The sequence below is a fragment of the Mesoplodon mirus genome (assembly GCF_964341445.2).
Source record: "Mesoplodon mirus genome assembly, chromosome: 10".
In the NCBI taxonomy this organism is placed as follows: Eukaryota; Metazoa; Chordata; class Mammalia; order Artiodactyla; family Ziphiidae; genus Mesoplodon; species Mesoplodon mirus.
In genome coordinates this window covers 19,416,772-19,432,550 of record NC_138986.1, presented here as the reverse complement: position 1 = coordinate 19,432,550, position 15,779 = coordinate 19,416,772, and the positions used below count along the sequence as shown (strand labels likewise).

Sequence of the window (15,779 nt, the reverse complement as noted above, 5' to 3'; positions counted from 1 at the left end):
TCAACACACTTGAGAGCACTGTGAATGATATTTTCAGGTTTTACTCAAATGACAGTGGGCATAAATAGCAATTAGATATTGTTTAATGGAACTCCAGTGTTCTCGGGAGGGAGCATCCTAACAACTGCCTAACTCCTGGCAGCTTCAACTTGTGGTTAATTCTACTCACAAAATACAACCCTGAAAATAAGTGAGCAGAGAGCATCAGCGACCCAGAAGGAGAAGAAATGAATGAAAAATATTCTACTACCTCTTGCTTATGAGCCAGCTGCCCCATTCTCCCAACCACTCCTTCTGGCCTATATTCCCTACTATACTCATACATTGAGTTGTCCTTTGTCTAAGTTTGGTTATAGAGAGAGAAAAAAAAAGCATGCTTAAGTAAAACAAAGAACAAAAAAGTCTAGTAGAGGCTTCTCATTAAATAAATACCCCTTAGGCAGAAAGTCCAGTTACAGATCCTATTTGGATTTTAAATTATAGTCTTATTTCTTAAAGTTCTGAACGAAGCATGGGAAAAAAATTAGGAAAATAAAGTGAAGTTTTGGCTATACTCTGAAATACCAATCCACGCCGTCTAAACGTGCACTACCTCCTTCTTATGACAGTCTTCACTAACTTCAATAATCAATTTATTTTATCCTTCAATTTGGTGGGGCACATCTTTTTTTCTGATACCCGGGGCTGAATGGAAGAATGAAGAAAAAGAAACCTTGAATTTAACCAGAGCTCTATCAATTTGTAATGGACAGAAACACTGCACAAGTAGTAAGGGACTGGAATTCTAAGATGTTACTTTTTTTGCCATGATGGGCTTAACTATTACTAACTCACTCTGTTTGAAAAAGCTTTCTTGTGTTCCTCCCATGAGGAACGAGTAGACGGTAAAGCTGAGGCTTTCAGGCAGTGTATCTACAGACAGACAACAGTGGTTGCTCCATAGTCACTGGGCCAGCCGTGTTCTGATTTTGATGCTCTCACTGCCAGATACTGGTTCCTATTATTTTGCTCTGACTCTGCATCTACATGTTCTTAACCGACTTTACCTTCACAGGGATGTCCTCTTCCTGGCTGGCTTTCTCTGAGGTGAAGACATACGAGATTTCTTTATGAGATGTGGTCTGGCGGCAGATGGCACACTTAATGGAGCTCCTGTGAGACCCCACGCTGTACTGTTCGATAATAATTGAAATGCATTCATTACAGAAACAGTGCCCACAGGTCAGTACTGCCCACTAAAAAAGAAAACACATAGAATATGCCTCAGTGAGATGCTATCAAAGATGCCTTCCAATCTATAAACATATTAAAAGAAGAGAGTCATAATTTCATTTCCTAACTATTTCATGATATAAATATCCTTTAAGTCATAAAAACTAAGTTATACTTTTAAACTAACTATTTTTTTAGTCCAACCAGACTAAGCTTTCATAGTCTTTAGTTCTGTTCACCCTAATAGGAGGATAATAGTCAGTCATCATTATTTTGTAAGATGCTGGTGTTCTCATTTCAGCATTTAGGAAAAATGCAAATTACTCTTTAGCACTCTCACAGTAGAGTAACAGGATAGACTGACTACAACATTAATTTGGACATAATGTCATATTCAATATGTTCTACACAACTTAGTAATAAGCAGATTTACATTTTCACATGTTAAAGCGTTTATTATATAGAAAATGAGATGGAAATGTTAAAGATAATAAAATTTCTGAGACAATCTAGTTGCATGAATCTCATCAAAACTAAAAGCAAAGAAGAAACTACTTACACCATGATCCTTTCCATTTTTATAGTAATTTTTATCAAAATGTTTTTATCACTGATTTTTAACAGAAATTGCCAGTCTCTGTACATTACTATTCTTCTCCTCCATTACCAATCTGTCCTTTTAAGATTTATTATCAATAAAATATCCTTTAAAATCTTATCTTCTCCATGAATCATGGAAACTAAAAGATATGTTCTTTCTGATTATTGCTGGTCAGAATATGGAACTCATATATTTAGGCTTCTACTCTCAGCTCCATAGAAAAAAGTGCCAAGGACACTTTTACTCATTTAATAGTAACAGACTTATCTTTCAAAATTTGAAAAGCAGTGAATATACCGATATTACATATATTTATTTATCATACAAAGTAGGAACTTATAGTATCATAAATCACATTTCATAAAGTAAAAATAAGAATCTCTTTGAGGAAAACTAATACAGTTCCTTAGGTTTATAGACATTTGTATACTAATATTCACAAAGAAATATACTTGATATAATAGTCTTCTAAAAATCACATATGAATTCCCTCAGGATTGCTGTTATTTGCGCTTTAAATACTGGTACTATTAGACAGTAATAATGTTAAGTAAGAACTACGTTACTATACCTTTGTCATAACTTAAGTAAATCTGTGTATGCCGTATTATATTTCTGTACAAGTACCAAATAACCATGGTAAACTGACAGACTCAAGTGACTGGAAGCAATACTTAAAATTATTCACCTTTAATGAAAAAGATGGAGCTATTCTAGAAATATGTTTTTACCTATCACTTAAGGGAAAACATTGCTCAAACATATTTGGCACTAAGCCTGTCAGCTAACCTTTGGCCCTACCTTTCAGACAGAGGTAGTATTTGCCTTGCATGCAAAGTTTGAGGGTGGGGCGAGTTGTATGTAAAAGCCTTTGAAGACTGTAAAGTATTTTACAAATGCATGTAATATTTATCATAATTTCACCTGTTTTCCCAGTTGCCGAGCACAGATTGGACAAGGTTCTGGATTAATACCTCCTGATGTTTTGTCCTGAGACTATCCAAAAAAGAATTAAAACATATATTAGTTATATTTTAAAAGCCGTTACATGTTCTACAACTCATTTATAAAAGTAAATGCTGGCAATTAAAATAATCTAATAATTGAGATGACCTAATAATTCATATATTAATACTATCATTCCTGGGATTTACAAATAACATTTATTTAAGGTGTGAAGAAAAAAATGGACACAATTTTGAACACAGTTTGTTAAAGTTACCGTATTACTGTATTTGTGATTATGATAGAAGGCAAAATAAAAAGCAAAATATGAGATAATTTACCTAAATTCTCAAATTTTACTTTCATGTTAGATATATTTTTTTAATAAAGAAATAGATATTCTGCATGTCCACTTGGCATGGGAACAAAGACATTGGGAAGAGGCATTTATTCACATAACTCCTTATTAATACTGATTTCTTCTCCGTATCCTTTTTCTAATCTCACCAAGGCAAAGCAAATAATTAGAAACCAGAAATATTACTGACTTGAGACCTATCTATGCCTGGAAATTATGTTGAAGTATAATAGCTTTTCAAAGTCTCTTTAAAAACTGAAAGATTTCCAAATTAAGTCATCAAATGAACAGGTTTTAAAACTGAGGAAAACATAAAGGAAAGTAAATTAGACTCATAGATTACTAAATTGTTCTTGATTATCCTTTGACTCTTATAAGCAGAAAAAAAAAAGCTAAATTGTGCATGGATTCAGAAGTTCTAATGGTTAAGACAATTCCATTAACTACAAAGTATGCAGCATTTAAAAAAAGTTCTTTTCCTCTGTTAATTATTGATTTGTTTCAGGTAACATAGCAAGCCACCTAAAACCTTAGTGGCTAATAAAACATGAATTTCTCCTGATGCTACAGGTCACCTGGGTTACTTTGGGATACACTGATTTGGCTTGGGCTGGATGGTCCAGGACTGCCCACACTCCTATCTAGCAGTTGGTAGGCCAGCTGGTCTGGGGAGAGGGCTAAGCTGAGGCTTTTGCTCCTCAAGAAAGGTAACCTGGGCTTCTTCACATAGTCTCAGAGTTCCAAAACATGACACGATTGGGAGAATTCCAAAGTGCGTGGACTTTTCAAATCTCTGTTTGTGACACAAGGCCAAAAACAAGTCATCTGACGAAGCCTAGAGTCAGTGTAGGAGGGGATTAACCAAGAGCAAGCACGCAAGAGAAGGTATTACTATAGCATTTTGTAAACAATCTACCAGAATTTACAATACCTCTTTTTTTCTAATTTATTTAATGTAAGAATTAGCATTTTTTCCATAAAGGGCATGATTGTAAATATTTTAGGCTCTGTGGGCCATATGATCTCTGTTGCAACTCCTCAACTCTGCTATTAGAGCACAAAAGCAGCTGTAGACAATACTTAATGAATGAGTATAGCTGTATTCCAATAAAACTTTATTCACAAAAACAGGTGATGGGCTGGATTTGTCCTATGCTTAGTAGTTTGCAGATTGCTTATTTTCCTTCATTTATAGAGTAAATATTTTTTTGCCAAATGGGTTTTCCTACATAGATTATATCCTTGGAATTTTAATTTAAAAAAATAATTCAACATATAGAGGATATCAACTTATGTTCCATAACTAAAAGAATCATCAACAATCTCTTAATTTTGACTCTCACATTTAAAGTACAGAAATCTTATATTTTAAAAACTCATGTCCAGAAATATCAAGACCTTTTTTCCGAATGTTATTTTTCCATCGCTAGCATTTTGCGAGATTGACTTAAAGTTCTTCTCTTTTTTTCCCTGCCAAAATAGTAGTCATCATTATAATAATAGTAATAATATAATAATATTAATAGTGAATACCTAGAAAGTGCTTAATAAACCAGTAAACACTCCAGCACTTACATATATTAATTCATACGATCCTCAAGAGAGCCCTACAAGATAGTGTTACTTTTCTCATTTTACAGATGGGACAAAGAGAAAATAACTTGAATAAAGTCCTATATCCAGAAAATAGTGGCATCATGATTCAAACTTGCACTATCTAGGTCCAAAAGTCTACCTTCTTAACTACTATGCTATTTTACCTATAAAGAATGTCCAACTTTTTCATTTTGTCATTGCTGAGATTTAATGATTCACTTAAATGTATTTTGTACTAGTTTTCAGGACCAATTGTAGTCTACTGCTTTCCTTCATTTGCCCTATCCAAAAATCTACTATTATATGTTGTTCTGATAAGTTACTCTGCCACTCCCATTTATTCTTGCCCGAAAATGGAATTATATTCATCAATGTCTAATACAGTACTTTGCTTACTACTAAGAAAATATGTTGTGAATTACATTAAATAATTCATTACCATGTCCTCTTATTTAGCAACTTTCCAAACACACTACACAGTTTCAAAAAACAAATTAAAAAAATCTGTGCGTTATTGGATGCATGCGTTTATCTTTGCTGAGTGGTATGTTGTAATACTTTCACTATTCAAGGCTTGCAACTACAGTCTGTTTACATTGTGCTATACTATACACTGCATACCCTTTACACTATCTATATAACATTTTCTATAGATATCATCTTCTTTTGTGATCTGTGTAGCTATTGCAGACATAGCTAGTGTTCTGACTCACATAACTAACACAAATAAAAGAATGATTAAAAAAACACCTATACCATTAATAAGGGGACTAATAGATTAAATGAAAGGAGTCAATAAAGTGGTTTATTGATAATACAGTATGGGAAAAAGTAGCATCTTTTAAAAACAATACCTTCTCCAAGTTAGTTAGGTAAAGAAGCTGCCCAAGTTTTTTCTGAAGCTGTGATGTAGCAACAGCTTTATCATTTAGTAGTTTTATACGATTTTGTTCTACCTAAAAAAGAAACAAAACAACTTCTTTATTCTAAGATGGTTACATTACATTAAACATGCACAATTCTTCTATTTTAATTCTTTCTTAAAAAGTATCCTATTTTATGAAAACATATTTACATGTGAAAACTAAAATTTGCAAAAGGGATACTAGATAATATTAACATATTTCAAAACATATATATATTTTGCTGTATAGAAGACAAAATTCAATGTAGAATTCTTTTAAATAAAAAGCTTCCCTATATACCTGAAGTAGGTTAAAAATCAACCAAAGGCTATTTGTGTATGATTTTTCAGTAATACATTTATGGGATAAAGAAAAATAAAATGGTATGCTACTTTGGCCATCCAAATGAAGTGATTCTAAGAAATCCAGGGAAGAATCTCTCTGCTTCTACTTTCTGTGCCCCCACCCTCAGTAGAATACCGTAACAGAAAAAAAAAAGAGGAATTTGTTTTCACTTAAAACTTATTGAGAATTCTATTTTAAAAATGAAGTGAAATAGTATATAATGACTATTTCTAAGTTTTTCTAAGTTACAGTCTCCAAGCTTTATAGGAAAAAAAAAGATTTAAAAGATTAAAGGAATAAAAACAAATTCTAAAGAAAATAATATTTTTAATATGAAGAAAAAAGGTTGGTGGAGTTATTTTTTTAATTCTGAGATACAAAGAGGAATTTAACAGACGATAAGTTGTCAATATCTGTTCATCATTAGCACAGGAAAACAGTGCAAAATCAGTTCTTGGTTGTTCTTATGGGAGATTTTTTTAGTTCTGAAAAAGCTGAAGTAATTGGACATACATCTAAAAACTGACCAAGAATATCTTTAGGTTTTGGCACACAAAAGGTGCTCAAGAATAGATGAATATGCAACGTGGAGAGAAACAAATAAACATGCAAATGCACCCAAACAGTGAATGCAAAGCATGTATTAGACATGAAATTGCTCATCTCTGGCCTACAAAAACAAACAACTTCATATGGCTCAAACGAAGAGCAGATATGAAACACTTACTTATTGAAGACGTCACTGCCCTGACTCTATCCCTTCTATGGAACTTGGATTTTTGTGACATCTATTTGCTGTGTTCTTTTCTGTGATTCATTTGCAAATTACCTCATGTGGTTCAATGATATGAGGAACTGGTGGACTGGGCTTTGGCTCCCTAGGATCACGTACTCTTAGTCGTTCTGTAGCCATTGCAAGTTCATCAACAGCAGACACACGATTCCTCAGAGCCATCCAATATTCATGAAGCAACTGAAGGAACAGAAAAGACAGACAGTGGTAAAGCACATAATTAAAACTGGTTAAAACCACCAAGATGTCCCTTGGTCAAGAGTCTTCAGTGAGGTCTTAAAACATACACAGTGTTTTCATTACGGGTCTAAGGTACAAGCAATTCTTGGGCCATTTTTAGGATGAGGAAGTGGGACTGAATAATCTCCACAGGACACAGCATACCCTAAGATTTCTTGGTAGGACCAAAGATCTTTACAGATCAATACTAGACTGGTGGAATCTCTGCTTTATTTTTTTAAAGAAATACTTATTATAAAATATTTCACATTCTCAAAATAATATGTATATATGATAATGAGAATATTAAAGTATACAACTGAGTCCACATCATCCGAATTAGGAAAGAGAATAATGCCAGTTTCTTAGGAAGCCTGTGTTCCTTCTCAACTGCATCACTCTCTTGCCTCACACATTCTTCCTTCAACCCCCAACAATGGGGTAACCACTATTCTGAATTGGATTTATTATTCTGTACTTTTTGCTGGAGTTATACTAATCTATACATCCTTAATAATCTGGTTTTATATGTTTCTGAAATTTATAAAAATGCTATCAATCAGTATAAAATGTTTTGATATACTTTCTTCACTAACTAACATTATGCTGAGTTAGATCCTGACTGATGTGCATAGCAGTAGCTCATTCATTTACACTATTGTTAAAGGGTTTAGTCTGCAACTATGGAGAACAAATGAACAACGATCTGGGTGAACTGCATGATAAGCACTCCTCTGACACAGACCATGTGGCTAAACTGAGCTCAAAGGAAGAACGTAGGGGCAAATGAACACTGTATATAGTATTGTCTCTTCCATGACTTGCTGTAATTAACTGTGTTAATGAGCTTTTGCTTTTAGAATAGTAATGTGAGAAGAGAAAAATTGTTATGAACCAATGATTTTGATGCTATAGAAGTATCATTCTTCAATCTATCAAATGTATGAATTGATATTATAGACAGCACAGCTTCTCTTTCTTGAAATTTTTATCCTGCTTTAAAAGGCAAGAACTTTAGGTTAAAAAAATAAAAGATATCAAATGGAATATAACATTATAAATAAAAAACCCACTTCTTTTGTTTCCTCACCCATCTCACTTGCAAAGTAGGACAAGGGATTAAAAAATCCACATATAAACAATAATTCAAAATTAATGAATTCTGGAATCTCAAGCATAGAGATGAAATTATTAAAGTATAAATATGAAGAGTCCCTTCGTGCATTATTAATTGCAATGGTTTCTAGTCTTGTATGTTGAGAAATGTTTATTATGTTCTCCAATCTTTAAGGTTGTTGGTGTTTGGTTATTATTCACAGAGCAAAAGAAAAAAACAAAAAAGGAAACAAAGCCACACTCTGATTTCAGAGAACAGCAGTGTAAGACCAAGCTAAGACTAGAATAACACACTTTCAAGGAAAAACAAAAGGTTTCATGTAAATTTCATTTTAGTAATGATTTTTAGTAATTTAATAAACAGAAACTTCTCATTTGTTCAGTATTATTGTATTTATTACGCATCATTACAATCATTACATTTTAGGGAAAGATAGATTACGACACCTCAACTTTCTAAAGCAGATTTTTAAAAACTGAAAAGAGAAAAAGGAAAGTAGCAACTAAAATTAATGTAAAGGAGGAGAATTCTTAATATAGGATGGAAGTTTTAAATTACTGTTACCTTATATTCTTTCTTCCAAGCTTCAAAGAGATCCATTGAAGTACTCCCCTCATCAATGAATTCAACTTCAAATCGATGTGACTTTGCAAACGATAGCAGAGCTTTCATGGATCGCTCTGTCTCACTTATTGCCCACAGACCCCGATTGGTGGTAGGTATTCGATCATCCACCAGTCCTTCTTCATCTTCTATCATCTCCTCAAATATTGCAGTCTGGCCTTTGACTCTGAAGACATTTGAGAACGAAACCACCACAGTTATTACTGTCAGTGGGTAACAAGTACTATAAAAATGATATTACCAGAGCTAATAGGAAAGCAAGGTCAAAAACAAAAATTTCATCAACATCTTTCAATGTCATGTCTACAAGATCATGCCTGCAAGTTTTTGGTAAAACCATACCAACTCTGAAAATGCTTGAGGTATCATACATTTGACAAGTGCTTTCTTGAGAGCAACCTGGCCTAATAAAAAATGGCTATAAATTCCAGGCTAAAATCTTGCTCTGAGAATTAAAATAACACAAAACACAAATTACCACCACTATCAACCATGCAAAAATAAAACAGAAAAACCACAAGATGACCTAAAAGTACACTGCTGATATTTTTTTTCTTGAGGCAACCAGACTTACTCTTTTCTCAATTTCTATGTTTGTAAAATAGGAATAATTTTACTAAATGTACTCACTAAGTAGCTTAATCCCTGACACAATGATGAAGACTTCAAATCTGTGTTGGAGAAAGTGTATTACTAAAAAGAGCTAACATTTTTATAGAACATTTACCATGTATCAAACACTATGCTAGAGAAGAGATCTTCAAGATGGCAGAGAAGACGTAGAGATCACCTTCCTCCCCACAAATACATCAGTAATACACCTACATGTGGAAGAACTCCTAAAGACCACCTACTGAATGCTGGCAGAAGACCTCAGACTTCCGAAAAGGCAAGAAACTTCCCACGTACCTGGGTAGGGTGAAGGAAAAAAGAAAAAACAGAGACAAAAGAATAGGGACAGGACCTGCACCTCTGGGAGGGAGCTGTAAAAGAGGAAAAGTTTCCACACACGAGGAAGCCCCTTCACTGGCAGAGACGAGGTGGGGGCGGGTTAAGCTTCAGAGCCATGGAGGAGAGCCCAGCAACAGGGATGCGGAGGGCAAAGCGGAGAGATTCCTGCACAGAGGATCGGTGTTGACCAGCACTCACCAGCCCGAGAGGCTTGTCTGCTCACCCACCAGGGCGGGCGGGGGCTGGGAGCTGAGGCTCGGGCCTCAGAGTTCAGACCTCAGGGAGAGGACTGGGGTTGGCTGCGTGAACACAGCCAGAAGGGGGCTAGTGTGCCACAGCTAGCTGGGAGGGAGTCCGGGAAAAAGTCAGGACCTGCCTAAGAGGCAAGAGACCATTGTTCCAGGGTGCGTGAGGAGAGGGGATTCAGAGCACCTCCTAATAGAGCTCAAGAGACGGGCGTGAGCCACGGCTATTGGCGTGGACCACAGAGACGGGCATGAGATGCTAAGGCTGCTGCTGCAGCCACCAAGAAGCCTGTGTGCGAGCACAGGTCACTCTCCACACCTCCCCTCCCGGGAGCCTGCGCAGCCCACCACTGCCAGGGTCCCGTGATCCAGGGACAACTACCCCAGGAGAACACATAGCACACCTCAGGCTCTTGCAACGTCACGCTGGCCTCTGCCACCGCAGGCTCGCCCTGCATCCGTACCCCTCCCTACCCCCGGCCTGAGTGAGCCAGAGCCCCCAAAGCAGCTGCTCCTTTAACCTCATCCTGTCTGAGGAAAGAACAGACGCCCTCAGGCAACCTGCACGCAGAGGCGGGGCCAAATCCAGAGCTGAACCCCAGGAGCTGTGTGAACAAAGAAGAGAAAGGGAAATCTCTCCCAGCAGCCTCAGGAGCAGCGGATTAAATCTCCACAATCAACTTGATGTACCCTGCATCTGTGGAATACCTGAATAGACAACGAATCATCCCAAAATCGAGGCAGTGGACTTTGGGAGCAACTGTAGACTTGGGGTTTGCTTTCTGTATCTAATTTGTTTCTGGTTTTATGTTTATCTTAGTTTAGTATTTACAGTTTATTAACATTGGTAGATTTATTTATTGATTTGGTTGCTCTCTTCCTTTTTTTTAAATATAGATATATATATTTTCCTTTTTCTCTTTTTGTGAGTGTGTATGTGTATGCTTCTTTGTGTGATTTTGCCTGTAGAGCTTTGCTTTTATCATTTGTCCTAGGGTTCCATCTGTCTTTTTTTTTTTTTTTTTAGTATAGTTTTTAGTGCTTGTAATAATTAGTGGATTTGGTTTTTGGTTTGGTTGCTCGCTTCTTTCTTTCTTTTCTTTTTTATGACAAATTTTTTTTTATTTTTAAAAATTAAAAATTTTTTTATTGTAATAACTTTTAAATTTTATTTTATCTTTTTCTTTCATTCTTCCTTCTTCCTTCCTTCCTTCCTTCCTCACTCCCTTCCTTTCTTTTTCTTTTTTTCTCCCTTTTCTTCTTAGCCGTGTGGCTAATGGGGTCTTCGTGCTCCGGCCGGGTGTCAGGCCTGTGCCTATGAGGTGGGAGAGCCGATTTCAGGACATTGGCCCACCAGAGACTTCACAGCTCCACGTAATATCAAATGGAAAAAGCACTCCCAGAGATCTCCACCTCAACGCTAAGACCCAGCTCCACTCAACGACCAGCAAGCTACAGTGCTGGACACCCGAGGCCAAAAAACTGGCAAGACAGGAACACAAACGCACCCATTAGCAGAGAGGCTGCCTAAAATCATAATAAGGTCACAGACACCCTGAAACACACCACTGGACGTGGTCCTGCCCACCAGAAAGACAAGATCCAGCCTCAACCACCAGAACATAGGCACCAGTCCCCTCCACCAGGTAGCCTACACAACCCACTGAATCAACCTTAGCCACTGGAGGCAGACACCAAAAACAATGGGAACTACGAACCTGCAGCCTGCAAAAAGGAGACCCCAAACACAGTAAGATAAGCAAAATGAGAAGACAGAGAAACACACAGCAGATGTAGGAGCAAGGTAAAAACTCACCAGACCTAACAAATGAAGATGAAATAGGCAGTCTACCTGAAAAAGAATTCAGAGTATGATAGTAAGGATGTATAAAATCTTGGAAATAGAATGGAGAAAATAAAGAAACGTTTAACAAGGACCTAGAAGAACTAAAGAGCAAAGAAACAATGATGAACAACACAGTAAATGAAATTAAAAGTTCTCTAGAAGGAATCAATAGCAGAATAATGGAGGCAAAAGAACGGATAAGTGACCTGGAAGATAAAAGAGTGGAAATAACTACTGCAGAGCAGAATAAAGGAAAAAGAATGAAAAGAATTGAGGAGAGTCTTAGAGACCTCTGGGACAATGTTAAACAAACCAACATTTGAATTATACGGTTCCCAGAAGAATAAGAGAAAAAGAAAGGTACTGAGAAAATATTTGAAGAGATTATAGTTGAAAACGTCCCTAATATGGGAAAGGAAATAATCAAGTCCAGGAAGCATAGAGAGTCCCATACAGGATAAATCCAAGGAGAAACACACCAAGACACATAATAATCAAACTATCAAAAATTAAAAACAAAAAATATTAAAAGCAGTAAGGGAAAAACAACAAATAACATACAAGGGAATCCCCATAAAGTTAACAGCTGATCCTTCAGCAGAAACTCTGCAAGAGAGAAGGGAGTGGCAGGATGTATTTAAAGTGATGAAAGGAAAAAACCTACAACCAAGATTACTCTACCCAGAAAGGATCTCATTCAGATTCGACAGAGAAATTGAAACCTTTACAGACAAGCAAAAGCTAAGAGAATTCAGCATCACCAAACTAGTTTTACAAGAATTGCTAAAGGAACTTATCTAGTCAGGAAACACAAGAGAAGGAAAAGACCTACAGTAACAAACCCAAAGCAATTAAGAAAATGATAATAGGAACATACATATCAATAACTACCTTAAATGTAAATGGATTAAATGCTCCAATCAAAAGACACAGACTGGCTGAATGGATATAAAAACAAGACCCGTATACATGCTGTCTACTAGAACGCCGCTTCAGACCTAGGGACACATACAGACTGAAAGTGAGGGGATGGAAAAAGATATTCCATGCAATTGGAAATCAAAAGAAAGCTGAAGTAGTATTCTCGTATCAGACAAAATAGACTTTAAAATAAAGACTATTACAAGAGACATAGAAGGATACTACATAATGATCAAGAGATCAATCCAAGAAGATATAACAATTGTAAATGTTTATGCACCCAACATAGGAGCACATCAATACATAAGGCAAATGCTAACAGCCATAAAGGGGAAATCGACAGTAACATAATCATAGTAGGAGACTTTAATACCCCACTTTCACCAATGGACAGATCATCCAAAATCAAAATAAATAAGGAAACACAAACTTTAAATGATGCATTAAACAAGATGGACTTAAATGATATTTACAGGACATTCCATCCAAAAACAACAGAATACACTTTCTTCTCAAGTGCTCATGAAACATTCTCCAGGACAGATCATATCTTGGGTCACAAATCAAGCCTTGGTAAACTTCAGAAAACTGAAATCGTATCAAGTATCTTTTCCAACCACAACTCTATGAGGCTAGATATCAATTACAAGAAAAAAATCTGTAAAAAATACAAACACATGGAGGCTAAACAATACACTACTAAATAACCAAGAAATCACTGAAGAAATCAAAGAGAAAATCAAAAAAATACCTAGAAAGAAATGACAATGAAAACGTGATGACGCAAAACCTATGGGATGCAGCAAAAGTAGTTCCTAGAGGGAAGCTTAGAGCGATACAATCCTACCTAAAGAAACAAGAAACATCTCAAATAAACAACCTAACCTTACACCTAAAGCAATCAGTGAAAGAACAAAAACACCCCAAAGTTAGTAGAAGGAAAGAAATCATAAAGATCAGATCAGAAATAAATGAAAAAGAAATGAAGGGAACGATAGCAAAGATCAATAAAACGAAAAGCTGGTTCTTTGAGAAGACAAGCAAAATTGATAAACTTTTAGCCAGACTCATCAAGAAAAAAAGGGAGAAGACTCAAATCAACAGAATTCGAAATGAAAAAGGAGAATAACTGACACTGCAGAAATACAAAGGATCGTGAGAGATTACTACAAGCAACTCTATGCCAATAAAATGGACAACCTGGAAGAAATGGACAAATTCTTAGAAAAGCACAACCTTCCGAGACTGAACCAGAAAGAATTAGAAAACATAAACAGACCAATCACAAGCACTGAAATTGAAACTGTGATTAAAAATCTTCCAACAAACAAAAACCCAGGACCACGTGGCTTCACAGGCAAATTCTATCAAACAGCTAGAGAAGAGCTACGACCTATCCTTCTCAGACTCTTCCAAAATATAGCAGAGGGAGGAACACTCCCAAACTCATTCTACGAGGCCACCATCACCCTGGTACCAAAAACAGACAAAGATGTCACAAGGAAAGAAAACTACAGGCCAGTATCACTGATGAACATAGATGCAAAAATCCTCAACCAAATACTAACAAACAGAATCCAATAGCACATTAAAAGGATCATACACCATGATCAAGTGAGGTTTATCCCAGGAATGCAAGGATTCTTCAATATATGCAAATCAATCAACGTGATACACCATATTAACAAACTGAAGAAAAAAAACCAGATGATGATCTCAATAGATGCAGCAAAAAGCTTTTGACAGAATTCAATGACCATTTACGATAAAAACCCTCCAGAAAGCAGGCATAGAGGGAACTTACCTCAACGTAAGAAAGGCCATATATGACAAACCCACAGCAAACATCATCCTCAATGGTGAAAAACTGAAACCACTTCCACTAAGATCAGGAATAAGACAAGGTGCCCACTCTCACCACTATTATTCAACATTGTTTTGGAAGTTTTAGCCACAGCAATCAGAGAAGGAAAAGAAATAAAAGGAATCTAAATTGCAAAAGAAGAAGTAAAGCTGTCACTGTTCGCAGATGACATGATACTATACATAGAGAATCCTAAAGATGCTACCAGAAAACTACTAGAGCTAATGAATGAATTTGGTAAAGCAGCAGGGTACAAAATTAATGCACAGAAATCTCTTGCATTCCTATACACTAATGATGAAAAATCTGAAAGAGAAATTAAGGAAACACTCCCATTTACCACTGCAACAAAAAGAATAAAATACCTAGGCATAAACCTCCATAAGGAGACAAAAGACCTGTAGGCAGAAAACTATAAGACACTGATGAAAGAAATTAAAGATGATATAAACAGATAGAGAGATATACCATGTTCTTGGATTAGAAGAATCAACATTGTGAAAATGACCATACTACCCAAAGCAATCTACAGATTCAATGCAATCCCTATCAAACTATCAATGGCATTTTTCTCAGAACTAGAACAAAAAATTTCACAATTTGTATGGAAACACAAAAGACCCCAAATGGCCAAAGCAATCTTGATAAAGAAAAACGGAGCTGGAGGAATCAGGCTCCCTGACTTTAGACTATACTACAAAGCTGCAGTAATCAAGACAGTATGGTACTGGCACAAAAACAGAAATATAGATCAATGGAAAAGGATAGAAAGCCCAGAGATAAACCTATGCACATATGGTTACCTTATTTTTGATAAAGGAGGCGAGGATATAAAATGGAGAAAAGACAGCCTCTTCAATAAGTGGTGTTGGGAAAACTGGACAGCTACATGTAAAATGAAATTAGAACACTCCCTAACACCATACACAAAAATAAACTCAAAATGGATTAAAGAACTAAATGTAAGGCCAGACACTATAAAACTCTTAGAGGAAAACATAGGCAGAACACTGACAGAAATCACAGCAAGATCCTTTTTGACCCACCTCCTAGAGAAATGGAAAAAACAAAAATAAACAAATGGGACCTACTTAAAAAAGCTTTTGCACAGCAAAGGAAACCATAAACAAGATGAAAAGACAACCCTCAGAATGGGAGAAAATATTTGCAAATGAAGCAACTGACAAAGGATTAATCTCCAAAATTTACAAGCAGCTCATGCAGCTCAATATGAAAA

The 15,779-nt window shown here is 36.0% G+C and overlaps 1 protein-coding gene across 3 annotated transcripts in view; it reads right to left on the bottom strand.

The window, feature by feature from the left end:
* Positions 1–15,779, bottom strand: part of SHPRH (SNF2 histone linker PHD RING helicase) — a gene marked incomplete at its 3' end in the record, with an annotated part of 90,290 nt that overhangs the window by 21,286 nt on the left and 53,225 nt on the right. For all 3 annotated transcript variants that reach the window (XM_082634383.1, XM_082634385.1, XM_082634384.1), the window contains exons 21-25: positions 8,656–8,881; positions 6,792–6,935; positions 5,567–5,668; positions 2,738–2,809; positions 1,047–1,235 (exon numbers count right to left, since the gene is read on the bottom strand). In XM_082634383.1, the coding sequence (XP_082490509.1) occupies positions 1,047–1,235; positions 2,738–2,809; positions 5,567–5,668; positions 6,792–6,935; positions 8,656–8,881 (733 nt within the window). The remainder of the gene's footprint in view (positions 1–1,046; positions 1,236–2,737; positions 2,810–5,566; positions 5,669–6,791; positions 6,936–8,655; positions 8,882–15,779) is intronic.